Source organism: Cloeon dipterum, chromosome 1 (assembly GCF_949628265.1).
Source record: "Cloeon dipterum chromosome 1, ieCloDipt1.1, whole genome shotgun sequence".
Taxonomy (NCBI): domain Eukaryota; kingdom Metazoa; phylum Arthropoda; class Insecta; order Ephemeroptera; family Baetidae; genus Cloeon; species Cloeon dipterum.
The window spans coordinates 39,762,417-39,784,577 of record NC_088786.1 but is presented as its reverse complement, the minus strand read 5'-3'; the positions used below and the strand labels follow the sequence as shown (position 1 = coordinate 39,784,577).

The following is a 22,161-nucleotide window of genomic DNA, read 5'->3' as shown; positions in this document are numbered from 1 at the left end:
GAGGCTCCAATTTTAAAATTGAGGTGTGCTTTGGATTCCTCTCGTCAAGCCTAATCGAATGACACTAAATTGAAGGTCGTCGATCAAGGTCAAAGGTCTCTACGGGTCAATTTTTAAAAATTTCGTTCTGTTATAAAATCAAAATTGCACAATCAGTTTATTTTTCCCTCCGAACGTGCTTAGGTTTAAGCCTGAGGTAAAACAAAATCACTAGAACTGTTGTTAAATTGAATCCTGGCGTCAGGATAGCCCTGGGGTGAACAAAATCATTAAATTCCTACAATTAAACATTTTAACGGCGTCTGTATTGGTTTTTTGTGTAAAATCTGCACACCGTTAGAACGGCAAAATCGAGAGCTTTCAGAATATGTGCCGTTTGACCCTTTAGAAGTGATCAGGGTCCTCAGGAACGACAATTTGGCATATCAGGGTCGTGTACCCTGAGCAGCCTGATAGCCTTAAAAGGGTTAAACGGCACATATTCTGAAAGCTCTCGACTTGGTTGTTCCAACGGTGTGAAAATTGAGAAAATCACTGTATCCTATCGTGTTTAACTTTGGGGAATAGTATTTTTCGCTATATTATCTCGTGAAATTTGAAACTGTTACACTAATGATTATGGAAACAATGTGGACCCTTACTCGAATTAAATTTCATAATATTCTAGTGGTAAGGGTTCGTTCAATGCTATTCATTTAATTATTTTAAATAATTTAAGATGGAAATAAACCGTAAATATTAAAAAAACATCTCGAGAATTAATTATTTAAATCTTCTTCATGCTAGAAATAACTTTAATCAAAAGAATCATTTTCTCCAATCGGAAAGCAATTAATTTTCCATGATTTGCTGCTTTTCGATCGTAAAGCAAAGCTTTCACCGGTCGTGTCGTCGATGGTTAAATAAGCGCACCGTCGTAAAACGCAGTGATGCAAGTACAAATTCGGTTTGGAAAATAGCTAAGCTATAAATTCTGCGAACTATTCGATTTTTCCGCTCGCAAGCACACGAAAACAATTAGAGCGCAGCAACGCGTGTAAATTTGCATGGATTCGCATTGCGAGCGGTGCCTGCCTGGTGCCGCGCGACTAATAGCGCGCGCATAGTAATGTGTGTCTCGCACTCAGGCTCAGGGTGACCTCTCCACAGGCAAAAGAGATGGTGCGTGGGTGAAGTGGAGGCCGGCGGTTAATTCCCAGCGGCGCCGCACGCCGTATTTATTTTGCATATGTGTGTGCATGTCAGCCAGGAAAAACAACTATTCATTAATGAAAATACGAATTTATCTTTGGGTCCGTCGAGAATTTGATGGCAAAACGACAAAAAAACAGTCCTCAGGTCAGTAACAGGCAAGGGTGAAAAATTGTCGCCGAATATCGCCGAAAAATGTGCTGGAAAGTACTGAAAATGCGGATCTCAGGTCGGGGTACCCTGAAAAAGGTCGTCAGGGTGCCGCAGGTCGAAGCCCCATTCGAGACCTCTTCAATGAAGGGTCGTGGACCACGATCGGATTAACAGCCGAATTTTAACAAAAATAAAACCATTTTCACCGGTGTCGCGAAGCCGAAAAATTTGGGAATAAAAATTAATTTTAATTTTTCTATGGGCGTGAAAAATCTGAAAATCAATTCATATACCGGAGATAGTCCTGCGCGTGCGATAGAGCTGCTAAAACCTTTTAAATTTGATTCTCTTGGAAAAAAATCATGAATTTTAGATTTTCCATTTCAATTTTTAAAATATGAATTTTTCTTGGGCTCTTTAAGACTGCAAAATTGACGTAAAAAACCTAAAAAAACATTCCTCAGGATACGAGACCTGAGGAAGGTTGGTGACAGGCAAGGGTGAAAAATCGTTGCCGAATATTACCAAAAAATGTGCTGGAAAGTACTGAAAATGCGTTAAAACCCGGCTTGGGAGCGGATCTCAGGTCGGAATACCCTGAAAAAGGTCGTCTGGGTACAGCAGGTTGAAGCCCTTTTTAAGACCTGTCCAATGAGTGGTCGTGGTTGATGATCGGACGAACGGCCGAATTTTAAGAAAAATAAAACGATTTTCGCCCGAGTCACGAAGCCGAAAAATTTGGGAATAAAAATTAATTTTAATTTTTCTATGGGCACGAAAAATCTGAAAATCGGTTTCCAGACCGGCAGTGGTCTCTTGCGTGTAATGAAATCGTTAAAACACTTTAAATTTCCTCTGTTTTGAAAAAAAAATATTTATTCTGCATATGTGTGTCGGCCGGGAAAAACCACTATTAATTAAATATTTGTCTTCTCATTTCAAGCACTATTTTTTTGGAAATAAATTAAAATGTACGCTAAGCAAATCCGAAAAAACTTATAATCAAAATTTTAGTGATTAAAAATTATTTTTGATCAAAACCAAATTTTAAATATTTTTAAAAACTCAATCCTTCAAGTTTGGACCAAAATTCAAGCACTAAATAAATTAAACGTTTCAAAAGAAAATTTAAATAATTCAAAACATTTAAAAATGCAGTGAAGTATTTTATAAATTGAACCGTTAAATTAAAATTTTCATTTTAGCGAAAAATAATTTAATATATTTTACTCCTTATTCGCCGTTTGAATTGTTTTACAGCTTCCGCCACATTGAATTTTTCTTTGCAAAACTACCCTTTGTTTGTTTTGAAAGCGGCGGCGGCTGCGGATGACTCCGCAGGGGAGAGAAAAGCTCATTGATGTCAGCTGAAAAGACGAAGAATTCGCGTGGGCCGCGTGTGAAAACAGACAGCGCGTGTTTTGCGTGGGCGGCGCGGCTCGTGGGCGGCCCACCCACACCCCTTGGGATCGTCTGGGGGTGGAAAAGGAGGCTGCATGGATGCATGACGCACTGGACCGGCCAGGGTGTCGCCGCGCGATCAGCTTTATTGCTTCGTAACAACCCCTTTTTGCCCTTTTGCGACACTCCACACACGGTATAGAGGCGAGGATTTTGGTCGCTGAGTGCGAATTATTGCCACACGATGCACAAATTTGCCCTTCAACCCCCACTGACCACTGAATAGACCCGAACACATCATCAGTTTTATTTTATTTTTATTCTGTTTCCTTCGAGCGAATTTTATTACCTTTAAAATTGGAAAGAGCTAAAATTTATTTGAATTTCTGAGAAAAGTGGCTTTAAAATAGCAGGCAATGTCTGTCTCACTATTATTGATTGGGATTTATTTAAAAAATTACTAATTTAAAAATAAAGGGCACAAATACCAATTTTTTTCTGCATCTTTCTAATTCCCCCGGTCATATTTCCGATCCAGGGCCAAAATTCGAATAAAATAGCTCATTCAGTCGACGCATAATTTATTAACGATCATTTTAAGACCAAATACAAGCCGATCCGATCAAAATCCTAGGAGGAGTATAATTTTGAACTTTGAAAAACGTTCTTTTTGCACTTTCTCTAAAAAATTCGCGATTTTTTTTCAAAATGGAGGAAATTTAAATTATTGTAATGATTTCATCACACGCAAAAGACCACTGCCGGTCTGAAATCCAATTTTCAGATTTATCGCGCCCATAGAAAAATTAAAATTAATTTTTTTCCCGCATATTTCGCGGCTTTGCTGCTCGAGCGAAAATCGATTTATTTTTCTTAAAATTCGGCTGTTCGTCCGATCATTGACCACGAGCCCTCATCGGACAGGTCTCGGACGGGGCTTCGACCTGCGATACCCTGCCAACCTTTTTCAAGGTACCCCGACCTGAGATCTGCTCCCAGGACGGTTTTTTAATGCATTTTCAGTACTTTCCAGCACATTTTTTGTTAATATTCAGCAACGATTTTTCACCCTTGCCTGTCACCAACTTTCCTCAGGTCACGTAACCTGAGGAATATTTTTTTAGGTTTTTTACGTCAATTTTGCAGTCTTAAAGAGCCCAAGAAAAATTGATATTTTAAAAAATTGAATGGAAAATCTAAAATTCATGATTTTTTCCAAGAGAATCAAATTTAAAAAGTTTTATCAGCTTCATCGCACGCGCAGAACTATTTCCGGTCTATGAACCGATTTTCAGATTTTTCACGCCCATAGAAAAATTAAAATTAATTTTTATTCCCAAATTTTTCTGCTTTGCGACACCGGTGAAAATGGTTTTATTTTTGTTAAAATTCGGCTGTTCATCCGATCGTGGTCCACGAGCCCTCATTGGACAGGTCTTGGACGGGGATTCAACCTGCGGTACCCTGATGACCTTTTTCAGGGTACCCCGACCTGAGATCCGCATTTTCAGTACTTTCCAGCACATTTTTCGGCGATATTCGGCGAAAATTTTTCACCCTTGTCTGTCACTGACCTGAGGACTGTTTTTTTCGCAGTTTATTGCCGTCAACTTCTCGACGGACCAAGATAAATTCATATTTTTACAAAATTAAATAAAAGAAACACGACAATTCTAAAGAATCCGGACGAACGAATAATTCTGGGAAATTTCCAAGCAGATCCGCAGACGCAAATGTGGCCTAATTTCGTTCCTTGGGCCGAAATCCGACGTTTTAAACGAGCCTTATCGCAGGCAGCTCGTTTGGCGGGTCTGCCTGTAACCTGCTTTCCTCCTCGCGAACAATTTCGCTTTCTTTGGAGTAGCGCCAAATGGGCATCAAAAATTCCGGCTTTCCCGGCTTTTATTACGCTCAAAATCTCGTGAATTATTCATCCAAATCGAAGGTTCGAGGAAAATAATACGAGAGGCGAAAGCTATGGGCGAATGCTCCAATTTTATTTTATTTTATTTTTGCAGAGAGAAATTTACATAAAATATACTGACCTAGATAATAAAAAAGCTGGACTGTCAACAAAATAATATGTGATATATATTTGAATCAATCCAAGGCACGCTCTTTTCAATTTGGCTCCGATTTTGTTTATAAGAGAAATTAAAGAGGAAAAATAATTATTTTATATTTTTTGATTGGTGAAATTTTGAATCACATTCCTCTCGAATGCTAAAATTGATCTGCATTAACAATGAGATTCTCATCAAAGCAGTGAGATAAAATTGGACAAAACATGAGTTTGGTGCTCGCACACTGAGAAGACCCAGCGCTTTCCAGTTGACAATAAAGCCGAGACCTCTAAAAATACACACTTCTTACATTTATAATAATTTCATTTTCTTTTGAACCTCGTTCCGTCAACGTCAAAGCTACAATCATATTTTAAAATAGGAGTTTGTCACCAAGCAGCAGTGTGAGTGGTAGTAATACGTGAGTTTTAGGCCTCTCCTTCAAACTGAAAGCAGAAAATTTGAAATTAGTTTTTGTTTGATAAATTAAGAAAAGACAAAATATAAATTTCCACACCGGGCGACGCGCAGATATAGAGTAAGGCGGGAAATTTCAATGTTTTTGTTTTGATTATCAGCTGATTAGCCCGGTATTTGGCGAATCGACCGTTAGATGGCACATCAGGCTTATGGAAATGTAACAAAATGCGCGGGAAAGAAATTCTTAGGTCGGCACGCCCCTTTTTTGACGCTTCTGATTGGCAGCTGGACCGTCTCCCGATTGGCCTCCATTATTTCGACGCCATTTTGACTTCTGACCGGCGGGAAAACCAACACAGATCAAAATCTGGACCCCCTGTGGGAATTTTGACTGCGCAGAAGGTTTTAATTTGGTTCACGCATGCGCAGTAATGAATGTCAGGCTTCCTGTGAGATGAAGAAGCAATCTGAACATACTGCGCATGCGTAAGATGCGCAAAAGTTTACTGCGCAGCTTCGAAATGGGCGAATTAATGTAATTACTTTGAAAATCTTCATTATTTTGACGCCATTTTGACGTTCTGACCGGCGGGAACCAACATAGATCAAAATCTGGACCCCTCGTGGGAATTTCGACTGCGCAGAAGGTTTTAATTTGGTTCACGCATGCGCAGTGATGAGTTTCAGCCTCCCAGTTAGATGAAGAAGCGATCTGAACATACTGCGCATGCTTAAGATGCGCACAAGCATACTGCGCAGCATCGAAATGGATCGCTTATTACTAAAAAATATTTTCCACTATTTTTTTACATTTAATTTTGACTCACACTTGAGGAATCCCTTGGCCTTGCCGAGCAGGGAGTTCTGGGTGGACGCACTCGTCTCGTTGACCTTCTTGCCGGCGTCGGTGACGGCCTGGACGACGTCCTCGCGCTTGGCGTCCAGGAATTTGTCCGCCTCCTCCAGCTTCTTGTCCATCTCGGTGTTGGCCTCCTTGATCTTCTCGTCGACAGTCTTCTCCACCTCCGCAATGCCCGCGTTCACCGTCGTCTCAACCAAACCAGTCGCCTGGAAATTCGAATTTTTACTTAATTAAACGGTTCTAAAGGGAGATTTTTTAAAAATACACACTTGGCCCCCTCACAAGAACCGGAATTGCAAAGTTGAGCACTTGTTGGAGCCATTTAAAGTGGAATGAAAGAATTTTTCAATTTTAAAGTTAGCCTTAACCGACCAAAAGTGCCCCTAAATCCAATTTTTCGAATTTTGCCGGTTACGCCCCCTTTTTTAGCAAAAAAGGAAATTAATTGTGCACTTCCGGGGTGGGAAAAATTATGAAAATTTAATTGTTAGAGCATAAAAAATAATTCTTTTGAATCTAGGAAGTTAATTTTTATTTTTTAAAAAATTGCAGAATTTCGAAAGGGGTGTGTGTTTGGCCTGATTAAAATTCAGCAGTTGACAGTAGCGCCAAAAACTACCTAAATTCAGAAAGCTGATTAAATTTCCAGTTTTTTTCCTATTGAGCAATTTTTTCTCAAATTTACCATTTTCGCACAAAATTGGTCTAAAAATTTCAAGAACCAATAATTTTTTGGGAAAAATAGATATTTTTTCATTTACCTCGTCGGCCGTGTCTGTGGCGGCCTTTTCGGCCTCCAGCTTGGTCTGGGAGAGGGCCTCTGTGGTTTTGGTGACCTGTTCCTCGAGAATCTCCGTGGCCACCTTCTTCTTTTCGTCGGCCAGGGTGCTCACCTCGCCCTTCTTCTTCTCCAGCAGCTCGCCAGCCTTGCTGGTCACGTTTTTCAAAGCTGCAACGACAAAAAAAAACAGAGAATTATTGGAAGAGTTACGTGGCAACTCGATCGTCACGCATTGTTTGCGGCCGATTGCGTCATCGCGCCTATTGTTTTGCCTGTTTGATTGATCCGGCCGCCGCGTGTCCGCTGTGACTCACACGCGATCCCCCGTTGGATAAGCTGCGCAAATTGTTACGTTGCGCCGGAACAAAAAAAAAACACGGCACGGAATAATTGCGTTCGAGCAGGAAGTTGAAAATGTGTGTGTCTGTGCCGTTATGTACTCACGCATTTTTTCAATTCAAATTTAGCTTAGAACAAAGAACAAATTGTATTTTTTATTTTATTGCTTTTTATTGAAATAATTTTACTAAAAAATGTCAAAGCCAAATACTTTTCAAATTTTTAAAATGCGATTTTTCAAATTTTGACCATTCGTATTTAAAAAAATATTCATTTTTATATCCTAAAATATTTCTAGCTATATGACACACACCTTGGAAAAATATTTTTCCCAATTTTGAAAAATAAAAATTAATTTTGGTGGTGATAAAAGTTGTTGGCCATCTAATTAGGCATCATTTGAGACCAAATTTAAGGTTCCAGCTTAATTATTTTTCCTGGGAGATGCAGTTCTTAGATTTTTGTCCAGCAAAACTTGGTAATTATCACCGGGGTCCGGATTCAGGCGACGCGCAGACATGGCGTCTGGTGGAGTACGGCGGAAATTTGAATATTTTTGTTGTTATTTCTTTACCTTAACAGCTGATTAGCCCGGTAATTGGCGAATCAACCGTTAGATGGCACATCAGGCGGATGGAAATGTAACAAAATACGCGGGAATTAAATTATTAGGTCGGCACGCCTCTTTTTTGACACTTCTGATTGGCCGCTGGACTGTCTCCTGATTTGCCTCCATTATTTCGACGCCATATTGACCTCTGACCGGCGGGAAAACCAACACAGATCGCAAGTCGGGCTCTGATGGGAATTTCGACTGCGCAGAAGGTTTTAATTTGGTTCACGCATGCGCAGTGATAATTTTCAGCCTCTCAGTAAGATGAAGAAACGATCTGAACATACTGCGCATGCTTCAGATGCGCACAAGTTTACTGCGCAGCTTCAAAATGGGCGAATATTCAAATAATAAATTTCGACTTCTGAACCGACCCCCAATTACGCACAAAAATGAATTAGAAAACTGTTAATTAGTTAAATTTTGTACGATACTCTCGAGTAACGGTTATAAAAAACGACACATGTTTAAAAATAATATGAGGAGCAAGAAGAAGTGGTGTAGAGAAACACGAAACACGATATACACAGCAGTACGGAGAGCACACGGGGCGGTGTGTGTGTCGTTTGAGCCTTGAGGCAGGCATATTGCATTTCAGCATTATTTCAGCTTGCACGTGATTAATAGCTGCACGGAATATAATAGAGAAGAGAACGGCTCTCGTCATACGCGTGCATTTCACATCATCCTTGCTCTTACTCTAATTCGCATTCATCAGCCGCGAATAATAGCCCTTGATGCAAGCCTCGCTCTCGTCTATGAAATGAAAAAAGAAAGAAAACAGCACGTGAGTGAAGTGCACTTCTTTTTATTTGCCGCATCAGCAGCAGCAGAAGCAGCAGCGGCACAGGCAATATTGTAATGGAATATTAAAGCCGCTCTTTTTTCACACATGGAGGAGAGTTGCGTGCTGCACGTCAGGGCAAAATAATTATATACTCTGCAATCCAGGGAGAAATAGCGACGTACTCGGCTACTCGTCACCTGCTCCTCTTTTGATAAATTTATTTTTAAATTAAAGTGGAGTGATGAGGATTTTTTTATTTTAAAATAGTGGCCCGAAATACAATTTTTTCGAATTTTACCGGTTACGCCCCCTTTTTTTAGCAAAGGAATTGCTTCCGGGGTGAGAAAAATGATGAAAATTTAATTGTGTGAAGATAAAAAATAGAAATTTTGAGCCTTGAAAGTTATTTTTGAATTTTTCAAAAATTGCAGATTTTCGAAAGGGGTGTTTGTTAGTCCTGATTAAAATTCTCCAGTTGATAGAAGCGTCAAAAACTGCCTAAATCCAGAAAGCTGATTAAATTTCCAGCTTTTTTCCTATTGAGCAAATTTTTCTCAAATTAACCATTTTCGCACAAAATTTAACTGAAAATTTCAACTAGCTGTTCGAAAACCTTTTCAATTTTTGTGGGAAAAATCAAAGTATCCAAAATTAATTTAATTGACTCGAGAATCATCTCAGAACAATTACAACCCATTGGAGCGGAGTAATTAATTTTTTAAGTCGAAAAAACGCAAATTGTGACATTTCAAACTTTTTAATTCGGGGCCCAGATGGGGCCCTATGGGCCAGATGGAACCGATTTTGATATCAATCGATGCCCCTTAATGAAGCGCGTCCGTCCATGTGCGGTTTTTCAAAATCGGATAATTTTTCGAATTTTTACGAATTATTTTCTGCCAAATTTTCGAAAAATTGAAATTTTCACTGGACATATGTCCGGTCCATGACAAAAATTCGAAAAATGACTGCAGTCAACGCTACATTTATCTGGGATCATTTTAAGACTAAATTCGAGCCGATCCGATCAAAGGAGATAGAATTTTATGTTTGAAAAATGTGATTTTTGCACTTTGGGAATCCATAATTCGTGATTTTTTAAAAAACAAATTAAAATTAAAGGGTTTTACCGACTCCATTGCACGCACCAGAGCACTGCTAGTCTTGAAATTAATTCTCAGGTTTATTGCACCCATAGGAAAATTAAAATTAATTTTTTTCGGTTTTTCGGCTTTGCGGGACGAAAATGGTTTTATTTTTGTTAAAATTCAGCCGTTCGTCCGATCGTTGACCACGACCCCTCATCGGATAGGTCTTGGACAGGGCTTTGACCTGAGGTACCTTAACGACCTTTTTTTCAGGGTACCCCGACCTGAGGCCAGTTTTTAATGCTTTTTCAGTAATTTTTAGCACGTTTGGCGACTCTCAGCGACGATTTTTTACTCTGAATGTCTTCATTAAATTTTCCTAACATTTTATAATAAACAATTTGCTCTCCAAATTACAATAAAAAGTAAAAAATTCATAATTTTCTCAAATTATCTAAAAAATTTCCACGGCAACATGGGAATTTTTAGTTTTTTTAGCCACAATTACTTCTAAAAAAGGAAGCGTCGCGAAATGTCTATATCGTGTGATAATCGAGACATTCCAGCGGTCGAATGTATCGCGCGGTGCAACAAAACACGGGCGCTTTTGCTCCTTTCTGCTTCAAGGTCGAGAAATTGATATTCACGAGTGCAATTGTTTGTTTGTTTGTGTGTGTGTCACAAGGAAGGTTAAATAATACAAATAATAATGAAAACAAAAGTGTTTTTTCATAGCGAGAGGCAATTGCGTTCCATTTTATTTGCCACACAAAAATAATAATTATTATAAAAATAAATTCAATAATTTTTAACTGAAAAAAATCGAATTTTTAAATTGTTACACGTTTGTTTATTGATTCGGAGAAAAACTATTAAATTTTGAACTAAGAAATCAATTTTTTTAAGCGGAATAAGTTGATTTCTGTAACCAAAAGTTTTAAAATATTATTATTTTGGAGCTTAAATAATTAAATTCCTGTTTTTTTTATCTAAAAATTAGGAAAAGGCTTAAAACTCCGGGTTTTCCGTTTAAATTTTTGAGAAATACAGCAAGTACTGTCTTCTAATTTTATTCTTACAATTGACCAGTTGCATAAACCCTTAGTTATTGAAGCCGCCAAGAGATGGCACAACCACAGACTTTCTTAAAAATTTTGTTTTAAGCGGTTTTAAGGCATTTCCGCTGCGATTTCAGACTCAATCTAGCTATTTTACTTTTTTTAAATTAATTTGTCAATTTTTGACGTGCTGAAAACCCAAATCGGTTCAGCCATTCGCCGTAGAAACGTTGGAAAAGATTTTTTTATTTCAAAAAATAGTTTTTCACGATTCTACGGCGATTGGCTGAACCGATTTTGGTTTTCAGCACGTCAAAAATTAGCAAATTAATTGAAGAATGCACAGTAGCGAGATTGAGTCTGAAATCGCAGCGGAAGTGCCTTAAAATCGAAAGTCTACGGTGGCGCCATCTGTTGGCGGCTTCGAACACGAAGGTTTTCCGTGTAAATTTTTTACAAAATTGGCAAATCAAGCGGCGAGAACTTGCCTAATTTAATTGTTACAATTAATTGAAGGATTATTGTGGCAACCTTGAACAGCAATCAGCGCTTCACATAAAAAGAATGGCAAAAATAGGATAAAGTTTTAAAAAGTTAAAAAATAAAATCAATTATTGTCAAATTTGTCATTGAACCAATTTTCAATTTAACAGAAAAATCACGATTTATTTCACAATTTAGATTGCGACGAGATTAATCGAAATCAATCGTACAAATAATTTAATTTTTCAAGAAATGAGGAAAAATCTGAAAAATTTACAGTCCCGTGGTACTTTTTATCACTTTTTGGAATGAAAAATTTATTTTAATACACAAGGAAGTCAACAATTAATTTTATACAACAAAATCCGTATTAAAATTTGATTAGAAAAATTTTCTTTCCGGATTTACAATAAAATTTGAATTTTTAAATATTGAAAAAAAATGTGGGAATTCACTTTAAAATATAAAAATATTATGTTTTGCTACTAGGAACAGAGGAATCCGTGGGTGCTGCTTCAGAGCCAAGTTTGGTTTGTTTATAATTATTTAAAATATGGATTCACTCGTCGAAAAATTTGTAAAACTCATCAAAACGCTAAAAATGTTACTTAAAAGAGTTATGATTTGATCAAACTCTGTCAAAGCCTTAAATTTAAATAAAATAAAACAAAATGCAGTTATTCAGATGCAAGAATGCCAATAATTTTTCAAAAATTTAATTGAATAAAATTAATTTAATTATTCAGTTAAACTAGAGCGCCATTAATTAAAAGATTTAAATAAAAAAACGAGTCTGTGCATTTAAATGAGTCACGCTTTTGAATTCATTAAAGATTTTTCCGTATAAAATCGACAGAAGAAAAGCAAGACAATACGTAAAAATTACTTGAAAAAGTGTTGATTTAATCCAACCATGTCAAAGCCTTAAATTTAAATAAAATTAAACAAAATACAGATATTCAGAAGCAAAAATTCCAATATTATTTGAAAATTTAATAAAATTTATTAAACTAAAGTGGCATTAATTAACAGATTTAAATAAAAAACCAGTCTTTGCATTTAAATGAGCAAACTTCAAGTCACGCTTTTGAATTCGTTAAAGATTTTTCCGTAAAAAAATCCAGAGAAGTGATTAAATAATTTCAAGGAATTTTTTAAACAGCCAAAGAGTTGCGTAGGCCTTTAATAACCGCGGCCTTGGGCCGTCCAAATTATAATCGCAGCTCGCGGGAGCGTCGCCGCGAGAAGCACCAAAACAAAAAAGGGAAACGAAAAACGCACAGAAAGTGCGGCGCGTTTCGTGTTTCGGCTGGCGTTTGATGCTCTCATCGAGTGTGTGTAAAATTATATGACTCGTGCCGCAGGAATTCCAATTGAAAATGCACTGCCATTGGTCCAGCTTCCAGCTTCCAGCCTCCAGCTGATGGCCTATTTATTTTTTATCCGCTCCGACACGAGTTTCGAAATGTTCGAAAAAGCCGAAAATTTTAAAATATCGATATTATCCAAAGAAATTCCGAATTTTCCGAATTTTCGGCTTGAAAACAAAATATTTGCACGCCGGTGCCACGCCTCGACGCGGCTCGGAAACGAAATTTCGACGTAAAAGAGAAATCAATAGCGTCTCACGAGAGAAAAATAAATATTTATATAATAAAATACCTCCGCCAAGTCCGAACATGTCCGAAAATTGATGAAAACGGTCCGTCGGTCTGTCAATTGGAAAAGGGCGATGGATGGAGCTGCTTGCTGCGAGTGTCTGGTGGATCCGCAATGCAGAAGGTCTGGCCGAGAGGTGTGCGGTCGTCGCGGCGGCGCCCTGACTCCCCTCCCGCGCCGCGCTTCCCCGCCGCGGCCGTGACCCCGAGAACCCCAGCTGCCGTGCACAGCCGCGGCTCGCAACGCATGCGTCTCTCTCTCTCTCTCTCTCTCTCGCGAACGTACGGCGTAGTAGGAAAATAGGAAACGGCAGGCAGACACGGACGCAGCACTCGCCGGCCTCGTTTCTTTCTACCTCGCTCGCTCGCTCGCACTCGCAGCTCCGCCGCGATCGATCCGCCAGTGTGCCGCCGACGCCGGGGGTGCCGAGGGTGCCAGGGGTGCAGGTCACTCGGTCCTTCAACCTCACTTTTTATCTCCCTGGCTGTCAGCGAAAAATAAAATGCAGGAGTTTTTTTTTAAATTTCAGCAACAAATTAAAATTTGACATTTTCTGGAAGCAATAAACCAGACATGGCGTCTGGTAGCGTTCGGCGGGAAAGTTACAAACGCAAAATGAAATAAAAATACGAAAAATACCATCAGCGCATTGAATGTTTTTGTCGTTATTTCTTTACGATCAGCTGATTGTAGCCCAGTAATTGGCAAATCGACCAGGCTAATGGAAATGGGCGGGGCGAGTATTCAAAAGTTAATTTAGGCTCGGCGGGAAAAGGTGAGCGTGTCAGAAAAAACGCGGGAAGTACATGGAATAAGCTCGATTTTCCGTCATTTAAGGAAGATGTATCTTTAAATTAGGGCGGAAATGGTGTTAAATAAGGGGGCGTGTCAGGGATGGCTTGTTTATTTTCACAAGGGGCCGCGGATTCACATGCCGTATGGTAGAGTACGGCGGAAATTTGAATATTTAAGTTGTTTTTCTTTACTAACGGCTGATTAGCCCGGTGATTGGCGAATCGACCGTTAGATGGCACATCAGGCTGATGGAAATGTAACAAAACACGTGGGAATGAAATTATCGAAATTATTAGGTCGGCACGCCTCTTTTTCGACGCTTCTGATTGGCTGCTGGGCTGTCTTCAGAGTGGCCTCCATTATTTCGGCGCCATATTTAATTCTGACCGGCGGGAACTCACAAAAATCGCTACTTGGCCCCCCTGTGAATTAAAAAGAGAATAAAATGCAGGTTTTTGCTGTCAAAAAGGCTCATATTACGAAGATTCTAAAATTATATGGCTCATAAATCTTAAAAATTCGCGATTCATTCTCATTTAATGTTAGCAGAACTCGGGAAAAAATGTCAACCGTTTAGAAATCCCACAGAATTTCCGAGTATTTTGTTGAAAATGTTCAAATTAGCAGTATTTCATTCGCGAAATCGTTAATGGAACACAAAACCAAACAGCAAAGCAAAGTTTCTGCAGGCAAAACTCTTTTTTTCAGTTGAAACAAAAACAGCTGTGTTTTGTGTTATGCGAACACGAGCTTCGCGCGCTTTTTTTTGGCGGGCTCAGTCAGTGTAACATTGATACAGCTGGCTGCCGGGCGGCGCGCACAAAGCGGAAAAGCGCGGGACAAATAATGTAAACACTCACTGTGACTCACAAGGAGAGTAGAAGATGAATGTTCAAATTCTTTCATTTTTCGTCACTCACAACTCACGTGGAATTACACAGTTGATGAGGAATTCTACAGGGTGTGGATCAGTGGATATATTTGTCAGAGAATTCTACAATTTCGTGGGTGCATCTCTTTTCAAGAGCAGTACTCTATACTCTCCTTATTAGTCTTGCTAACATGCAGCCAAACACGCTGACACCAGCTGACACTGACCTGCCGCAAACAAAAGACGGGAGACGCGTCGCGTCACTTAACGGATTACCAAAATTAAAGTAGGATATTTTGGAAATTCTCGAGATTTTCTCAATTTACGATGGCTCAATATGTGGATAATTCGTGGAGGAGGCCAGCGTTCCGCCGACACTACATCGTCCGAATGTAAGATTTGCGAAAATAACAACCTTTTGATTCAATTTTTGAATAACAACCGTATTTGTATGCATTTCCAGAGAAGAAGAAATTCGGGACCAAATTATGGCGACGCCCATCAAAACCATCATCGAAATAGAGTCGCAAATCTTCCAGAAATCCACAAACAGGGTCTTTTATTTATTCCCGGACGTTTATAACTGAAATAAATTGGTATCTCTGTTGTTTTTAGGAGGAATATTTGGGCTATTTCGAAAGAATTATGGTGCTCGTGAAGACGATGAGTGAGTATCGATTATATTTATGCGGTTGCAGGCAGGAAAGCTACTCTTGTTAACCATTCAATTAGCCATTTCGAACTAAAATCTTTTGCTGTTGGTTTGATTCGATTTTCTTTCAGGGCCGAATCCACTCCTGGCAACAGGGAGGGCCTACGCCGAAGCCCAGATGAAGGGCCAGCAGCCCCAGCAGGGCATGATGCCCGGACAGCTCCAAACCAACCCCCAGCAGGGACAAATTAGCCCCGCTAGTAAGGCTCAAATCGAGATTCATCTTTATTTTTATTTTTTTTCTTTTTAAATAGAGTTAAATTTTGGCAAGCTAGGTTTTTGAAACCAAAATTTCACGGCGAGTCAAACGAACATTGGTTTTTCACTCTATGACCCACAGGAGCCGAGTTATTATTTTTTAATGTAGGAAAAACGCGATTTGTGACATTACAAACTTTTGTTTTTGGGACCCTTGCGGGGCCCTATGGGCCTGACGGCGCTGATTTTAGTACCAATCGATGCCCCCTAATAAGGGGCATCCACACATGTTTGGTTTTTAAAAATTGGATAACTTTTCGAATTTTAACGATTTTTTTCGGCCAATTTTTTTGTAAAAGTCGAATATTTGGTTTTATTTTTATTAAAATTCGGCTGTCAATTCGACTGTGAGCACAAACCCTCATCGGACAGATCTTGGGAAGGGCTTCGTTCTTCGTTACCCTAACGACCTTTCTCAGGGTACCCGACCTGAGATCCGCCCCCAGACTGGTTTTTTTAATGCTTTTTCAGGAAATTTCGGGCACACATTTTGATTAAGGTTTCACCCTTGCCTGTTAATGTCCTTCCGCAGGTCGCGTGGCCTTAGAACCTAATTTTTTCTGTGTTAAAAGATTTTGCAGTGAAATCCATCATCATTTTGCAAGTTTTTTCTGTAGATTTTAATTTGACCTTTCTGTTTCATTAATAGCCACTCCTGGAAACTCTGAAATGGCTAAAGAATGGATGACTTCCGAGTTCCGTCATAATGTAATTGAAAACTTGTAAGTTTTTTAGGTAAAATCTAGAAAGAAATGATTTTGATAATTTTTATTTTTCAATAAATTTTGTAACAATCATTTTTGCATTTCCAAGGGATGAAGAAATTCGGATCACAGGTATATCATACTTCAGAAGCAGCGTCGAAATAGAGTCGATATTTTATGAAAAATCCCAAAACCAGGTAATTAATTTTTCCCGGACGTTAATAATTTAATCGGCATCTGTCTTTATAGCTGGAATATTTGGTCACTGTGGCTAGATTCATTCTGCACGTGAGGTTAATGAGTGAGTATCAAATATATTTATGCGGTTAAAGGCAGAAAAGCTACTTTTTAACCACTTAATTAGCCAATTTCGAACTAATCTAATGGAATTCTTATGTAAATAAAGGTATTTACGCTGCAGTTGGTGGTTCAATCCCGCGTGTGCCACAAGAGACTCCAAACTCGCAGAATCCCGGTGGGAATGGTAAGTGTAAACAACCCCTAGCCAATCCGCCTAGCACGAAATTTCAATTAATTTCCGTTTTCTCGATCTCCACTTCTTGCTTTGCTGTTTTAATATTTGCGTGGCCTAAGTTTTAATTTATTTTTTTCAGGAACTGACCAACAACCGTTAAGCCAAAGCCAAAACACAAGTGCTGCCAGTGATATTGACATCACTGATTTGATGCAGGGCATGTACTTGCATTAATGATTGCTGTCCTGGCGTAACGACCAGCAGGCCATCATTCCCAGAAAGCCGCGGCAGGAACCGGAAATTAATAAAGATATCTCTTAAACAGAATAAAAAAGCTTTCACGAGAACATTAATGTATCATTTTTTGCTTTATATCTTATCAAACCCAACTGACCAACTTTTATTAGGGTATAGTGACATCCCTACAAGAAAAAACACGTGTCTGACTCGTGTCAAACCTGTGATTTTGGGTGCGTGTACACAAGTGACAAACACGTGTTTGTCACCTGTCTGACACGTCACTAAGTTCGTGCCAAACACGTGTTTTTCGCACAAGTTCACGTGTTGACACGTGTTAAACACGTGTCATATTAAAATGCGATTAGCGCTTATATATAGGTATTTTTAATTTAATTTGAGTACAAATAAGGAAATATAATTGAAACAAACATATTTATTTGCTACACTTGATAAAGATTTTAATTCCTTGGTTTCCAAAACATGGTACATCAATCATTTTACTTAAACACTAATTCAGTTTCCGCATGGAAAAAAGAGCATAACAGAATCTGTCATAGACTACACTCGAAGGGAAAATCCTTAAGGTGAGAAGCAAAATGCGGCTCTCAAATTGAGAACGCAATTTTGAGTCTGACCGTGAGTAGCAGAGAGGCGGTCTGGCGCTTTTGGATCTCACTGAGATCCTCGCTTTAATCTCACAGTGAGGTCAAAAAGCGGCCAGCCTTCTCGTACTCAAGGGTAGAACCCAAATGCTCGCTCACTTCAGTCTCGGCTGAGAGCGAGCGTTTCAATCGCACAGCGAGATCCAAAAAAGCGTTCGGTCTCGCTTCTGGTATTCAAGGTGAGACTTAAAAGTTTCGCCCTGAACTTGAGAGCCGCATGTCTCACCGTGAGTAGCAGAGGAGACCTGACGCTCTTGGATCTCACAATAAGATGGAAACGCTCGCTCTCAGTCGATACCGAAGCGAGCGAGCATTTGGGTTCAACCCTTGAGTACGAGAAGGCTGAACGCTTTTTGATCTCACTCTGAGATTGAAGCGAGGATCTCAGCGAGATCCAAAAGCGCCAGACCGCCCCTCTGTTAGTCACGGCGAGACTCAAAATTGTGTTCTCAATTTGAGAGCCGCATTTTGCTTCTCACCGTAAGGATTTTCCCTCCGAGTGTGTAAAAGATTAAGCTGCATTACATTACGATCATTCAGTTTCAACAAAACAATTGATAAAGGCACTGTAAATCAGATAATTTTTTTCAAATTAATATGCTTACTGGTTTCCAAATGAAATATAAAATAAAGCGACCGAAGTCAATTTTGTTGAACAAATTAGGAAATGTATTAAAACAATTTAAATTTTAAATATAAAACAACAATTACCATTTTCCTCACATCTCACATGCCTCCTCTTCTCCCTCTGCATCAGGTGATCCTTTACAGGCTGTTCTCTTTCAGCTGCTTCTACTTTTCCTTCCCTTTCTCCTTCTTCTTCGACCTGGCACGTACTCGCTATCTCTAAAAAGGTCAAAAAATGAATATAAACGATTATTTGATATTTTGGTTTGTAGAACAGTTACGTAGCAAATTTTTTTCACGTATAAATCGTATAATATAAAAATGTATTCATTCCAGGCCATATTAATAATTTCAATATTTTCGCATTTTGTTTCTTTTCGATTATTTGAATTAAAACGCATTATATTTTAAATGTTCAATTTGCTTAATGCATTTTCAATTTTTAAATCTTCAAATATATAATGATAAATTTTTGAAATGATATAAAATAAAGTATTTAATTCCATACTTGCTTCATTTCTATATAATTAGGATTTAAATAAATTTAAAACAGTGCGGGAGGACCAAGGAAATCGATTGTATTGAGATCATTTATAGTTTGCTTTAAAAATAGATTTTAAATGAGTTAATAACAGTTTTAAACAAATTGCATCTTAAAAACGTTTTCACTGAAACGCATAAAAATGAAATTGTACACATACAATGGTTGTACAGAATATAAACGATGTGAAAAGTGTTTAAAGATGATTGATACAAGGCAACAATTATTTTTTTTAATAATTGGATGCAAAATCAGTCAATTAATTTTATTATAATACATAATAAAAAAGACCTTCCTAGAAAATATTCCGATTTTTCAAAGGTTTTCAGAAAATTTCCAGCGTTTGACCGCATTTTTTGGCAGATTTCCTCTCGTCGAGATCTTTCCAACAGCGTATGAAACTTTTTAGGGGAATTATTTTTTGCGAAATTTCAGATTTCAAGTAAGGATAGGCAGCCCTCGCCATTTAAAAAGCATGCTAACATTTCAGCCAATTTTCTCAAATATTTTAAGTGCTAATTATCTCAATATTGGCGTCAACTTAATTTTAAGGGAAGAGTTCATGTATTGGCAACCAGGATTATCCAGGATTTTGCAGCATTAATCCTCTTTAAGTGTACAGAAAAAATATAATGTACATGCACCGTGTGTATGTACACAATTGAAAACACTTGGTATCAAAATTTTAATAATATTACACGTACCCACCAGAACAATTATTATGATTCTTTGATCGTTTCCTTAACAGCGGACTCAGTGGGCTTCAAGTCGGGGCCATCTCCATATAATTTGGGATGTCACAATTTCTCAATCTGAAAAATAATACAGAATATTTTGCAAACTTGAATTATGGAACATGGTTCGCAAGTTTGACGTTATGGTAAACTCAAGCTTTTCGCTTACTTTACATCAATAATTATATATATGCATATTCAAACTCAAAAATAAATAAAGTTCAGCCAGAAACTCACTGCATATATTTAAACTGAATAGAATGTACGAATTGTGGTCTTATACATAAATACATCCATGTATGTAGGCGGTATCTATATGTACATACATTTAAAATGTAGATACATACGTACATGAATGTATGTATGTATAAGACCAAAATAATATCCGGCGAAAGGGTGAAAAATTCACAAATTTATTGGATATATACATAATTAATGCATAAATATAATGTATGTACATACCTTGCTTGGGCGAGACGAGAATTCTTACGATTCCGTTTGGCCAGCATGACGCACACGCTGGCCACTCACTCAGATGGCAGCGGTAGCCAATGGTACGCCCTTCAGAGGTCACGAAGAGCAACATTGTCCCATTTCCGCAGGTAAACCAGGTAAACAAAACTGCACCACTGACCGTTGCCGGCTGCTGCTGCTGGGTGCTGGAGTTGGTGTTGCCTGCGTTGGCTGGCCGGCTGGTGCGCTTGCCGTTGACGAATGAGTGCGTCTGCGCACTGCAAAACCGGTACTTCCCCAAACTCGAATGAAAGAATTTCGCAAAATTTTAGATGTAAACGGCTTATTTCCTGAATAAATTGAAAGAATTTACAATACAAAATGGATTTTCAAATGTCTTAGGCCATTTTTTATTCGAATTGCGACAGAATAGTGCGATGAAGAACAAAATATTATCATCCAGCTGCTGCTTAACCGGTTGCTCGATGTGGGCGGGGCAGCAACCAGTAGAGCCAATCGTAACCAGCTGCGATTATAATTATGAAATTATTTCTTTTGAAACCGGTTATTAATTAAATATTAAAAATAGAAATTTAACTTATTTATCCATGCTTTACACAATTAATAACCAGAAGTTTTAATTTAATTATTAAAATTGCTCGTAAATCTTGATGAACTCAAAACATATTTTCCTTTTTCCCCCATTATGAGTGTGTAAAAAATAAAAATCGGTTTATTTATCTCCGAGAAATAAGAAATTGTAAACCTTTTTTAAGTAGCGCGAAAGCCGCGAGTGCTGGGCTCAATATTTTTTTTTTATTCAGCATATTTGTTTGCGCGCCCCACGAATTTCAGAGAACTTGCAAATTTGCTTAAATTAGTGTAAAAATCTACAGCTCTTAGAATGTTATCAATGTGATACAGAAAATATCATCGTCAAAGATAAAATACAGCCCACGGGTGATTTTTCTCGTTAATAACACACGTCATTTATGATTTTAAGATTTTTAAAATTATTCAATAAAAATGTTAAAGCAGAACACGTTAATTTTTTCCACAATTCAAAGCGCTCTTTTCCCAATCCCCGACCTAGATCTCTAGCTATGTGTATATAATATTTATTTAATTTATTCAAAGACTGATATCGAAAATATTCCCGATTTCACGTTGTTGACTTTTGATTCGCGCTCTTTGTCAAAACCAAACAATTTACACGTGTGATGGAAAATATGCAAAAAATATTTTATATATATCATAATTTAATAATTATTTCAAGTATATATAAACCAACCCCTACCCCGCCTATACCTCCCCATTGATGGACATGTGTCGGAAAATGATTAGAAAAATAAATAACAAATATTTAACATTAACTTAAAATTATATTTTAAAATTTTTGATTCTTTAAATTCAAAATTCCACGACAGTGATATATTTATCCCTCTGATGAATATTTCTATTAATTTTAACACTCATTAAATTAGCTATGGCTAAATTGGAAAAAAATACAATTATTATATAAAGTATTTTATATACCATAGTGTCATCACTAACTCTCGTGAAGTTTTTTCTTTCTAAAATTATTTCGAGAGCAAATTATTAATCCGATCTACTCGTATAACGTAACGACTCGGGTTAAACACGTGTTAAACACGTGATCTCAGACACGAGTTTAATTGACCACGTATTTTCGAAGAATTTTGAAAACATGTGCCCATTCTTTAAATAAAATGGGCAAATTTTTATAAATTATAAGTAAATATTAAATTTAGCAACTCGTGTATTTTAACTCGAGTTGAACACGTGTTAATCACGTGATCTGTGACACGTGTTTTAACACCCGGGTTAAACACGAGTTCAACTCAAGTTGAAATACGCGAGTAGCTAAATTTAACTATTTACACTTAAAATCATTAAATTAAGGAACAAAACTGCAAAATAACATAGTTGAAATGCAATTGAAACAATTAACAAGCATTTTAATTTTTAACTCGTAACCGGAAACACGTGTTTATCACGTGATTATCTCGTGATCCAGAATTTTTAAAATAACGAAATAAATCAAAATTTCCAGTCAATATTGATAAAGGGAGCCTCAAACAACCCGGGAAAAATAACAAAAAAAATATTTGAGGGGGTCACCAAAAACTCGTGTCAACTCGTGTTTTTTCTCGTAGGGATTTTAATTTTG

At 37.8% G+C, this 22,161-nt stretch overlaps 2 protein-coding genes and 1 long non-coding RNA gene across 4 annotated transcripts in view; 1 reads left to right on the top strand and 2 right to left on the bottom strand.

The window, feature by feature from the left end:
* Window positions 1–13,063, bottom strand: part of LOC135937976 (uncharacterized) — a 30,699-nt gene extending 17,636 nt beyond the window's left edge. Inside the window, exons 1-4 of one of the 2 annotated variants that reach the window (XR_010574585.1) lie at window positions 12,902–13,063; window positions 6,852–7,039; window positions 6,056–6,296; window positions 5,162–5,254 (exon numbers count right to left, since the gene is read on the bottom strand). Coding sequence is in view for 1 of the 2 variants with exons in the window: in XM_065481400.1 (XP_065337472.1) it covers window positions 5,250–5,254; window positions 6,056–6,296; window positions 6,852–7,039; window positions 12,902–12,920 (453 nt within the window). In the remaining variant the exon portion in view is untranslated. Of the gene's footprint in view, window positions 1–4,716; window positions 5,255–6,055; window positions 6,297–6,851; window positions 7,040–12,901 lie in introns of those variants that run through there. The other variant, XM_065481400.1, reaches the window with a different exon arrangement.
* Window positions 13,064–14,793: 1,730 nt separating this feature from the next.
* LOC135934362 (uncharacterized) lies at window positions 14,794–17,040 on the top strand. Its single transcript, XM_065476052.1, has 9 exons — window positions 14,794–14,956; window positions 15,028–15,118; window positions 15,180–15,231; window positions 15,348–15,476; window positions 16,184–16,256; window positions 16,348–16,435; window positions 16,488–16,539; window positions 16,645–16,722; window positions 16,853–17,040. The coding sequence occupies exons 1-9, from the start codon at window positions 14,892–14,894 to the stop codon at window positions 16,945–16,947; spliced, it is 723 nt and encodes a 240-aa protein (XP_065332124.1). The 5' UTR covers window positions 14,794–14,891; the 3' UTR covers window positions 16,948–17,040.
* A 182-nt stretch (window positions 17,041–17,222) lies between these two features.
* Window positions 17,223–20,761, bottom strand: LOC135947807 (uncharacterized). The gene is made up of 3 exons (XR_010575723.1): window positions 19,980–20,761; window positions 19,492–19,595; window positions 17,223–18,461 (listed from the first exon to the last, which is right to left on the bottom strand). It is a non-coding gene; the product is annotated as an uncharacterized LOC135947807 (long non-coding RNA).
* Window positions 20,762–22,161: the final 1,400 nt, after the last annotated feature.

Coding starts and splice junctions, on each gene's coding strand:
- LOC135934362 (XM_065476052.1), top strand. CDS start 14,892: ATGGCTCAATATGTGGATAATTCGTGGAGGAGGCCAGCGTTCCGCCGA. Junction 14,957..15,027: donor CGACACTACATCGTCCGAAT/GTAAGATTTGCG, acceptor ATGCATTTCCAG/AGAAGAAGAAATTCGGGACC. Junction 16,540..16,644: donor TCTGCACGTGAGGTTAATGA/GTGAGTATCAAA, acceptor ATGTAAATAAAG/GTATTTACGCTGCAGTTGGT.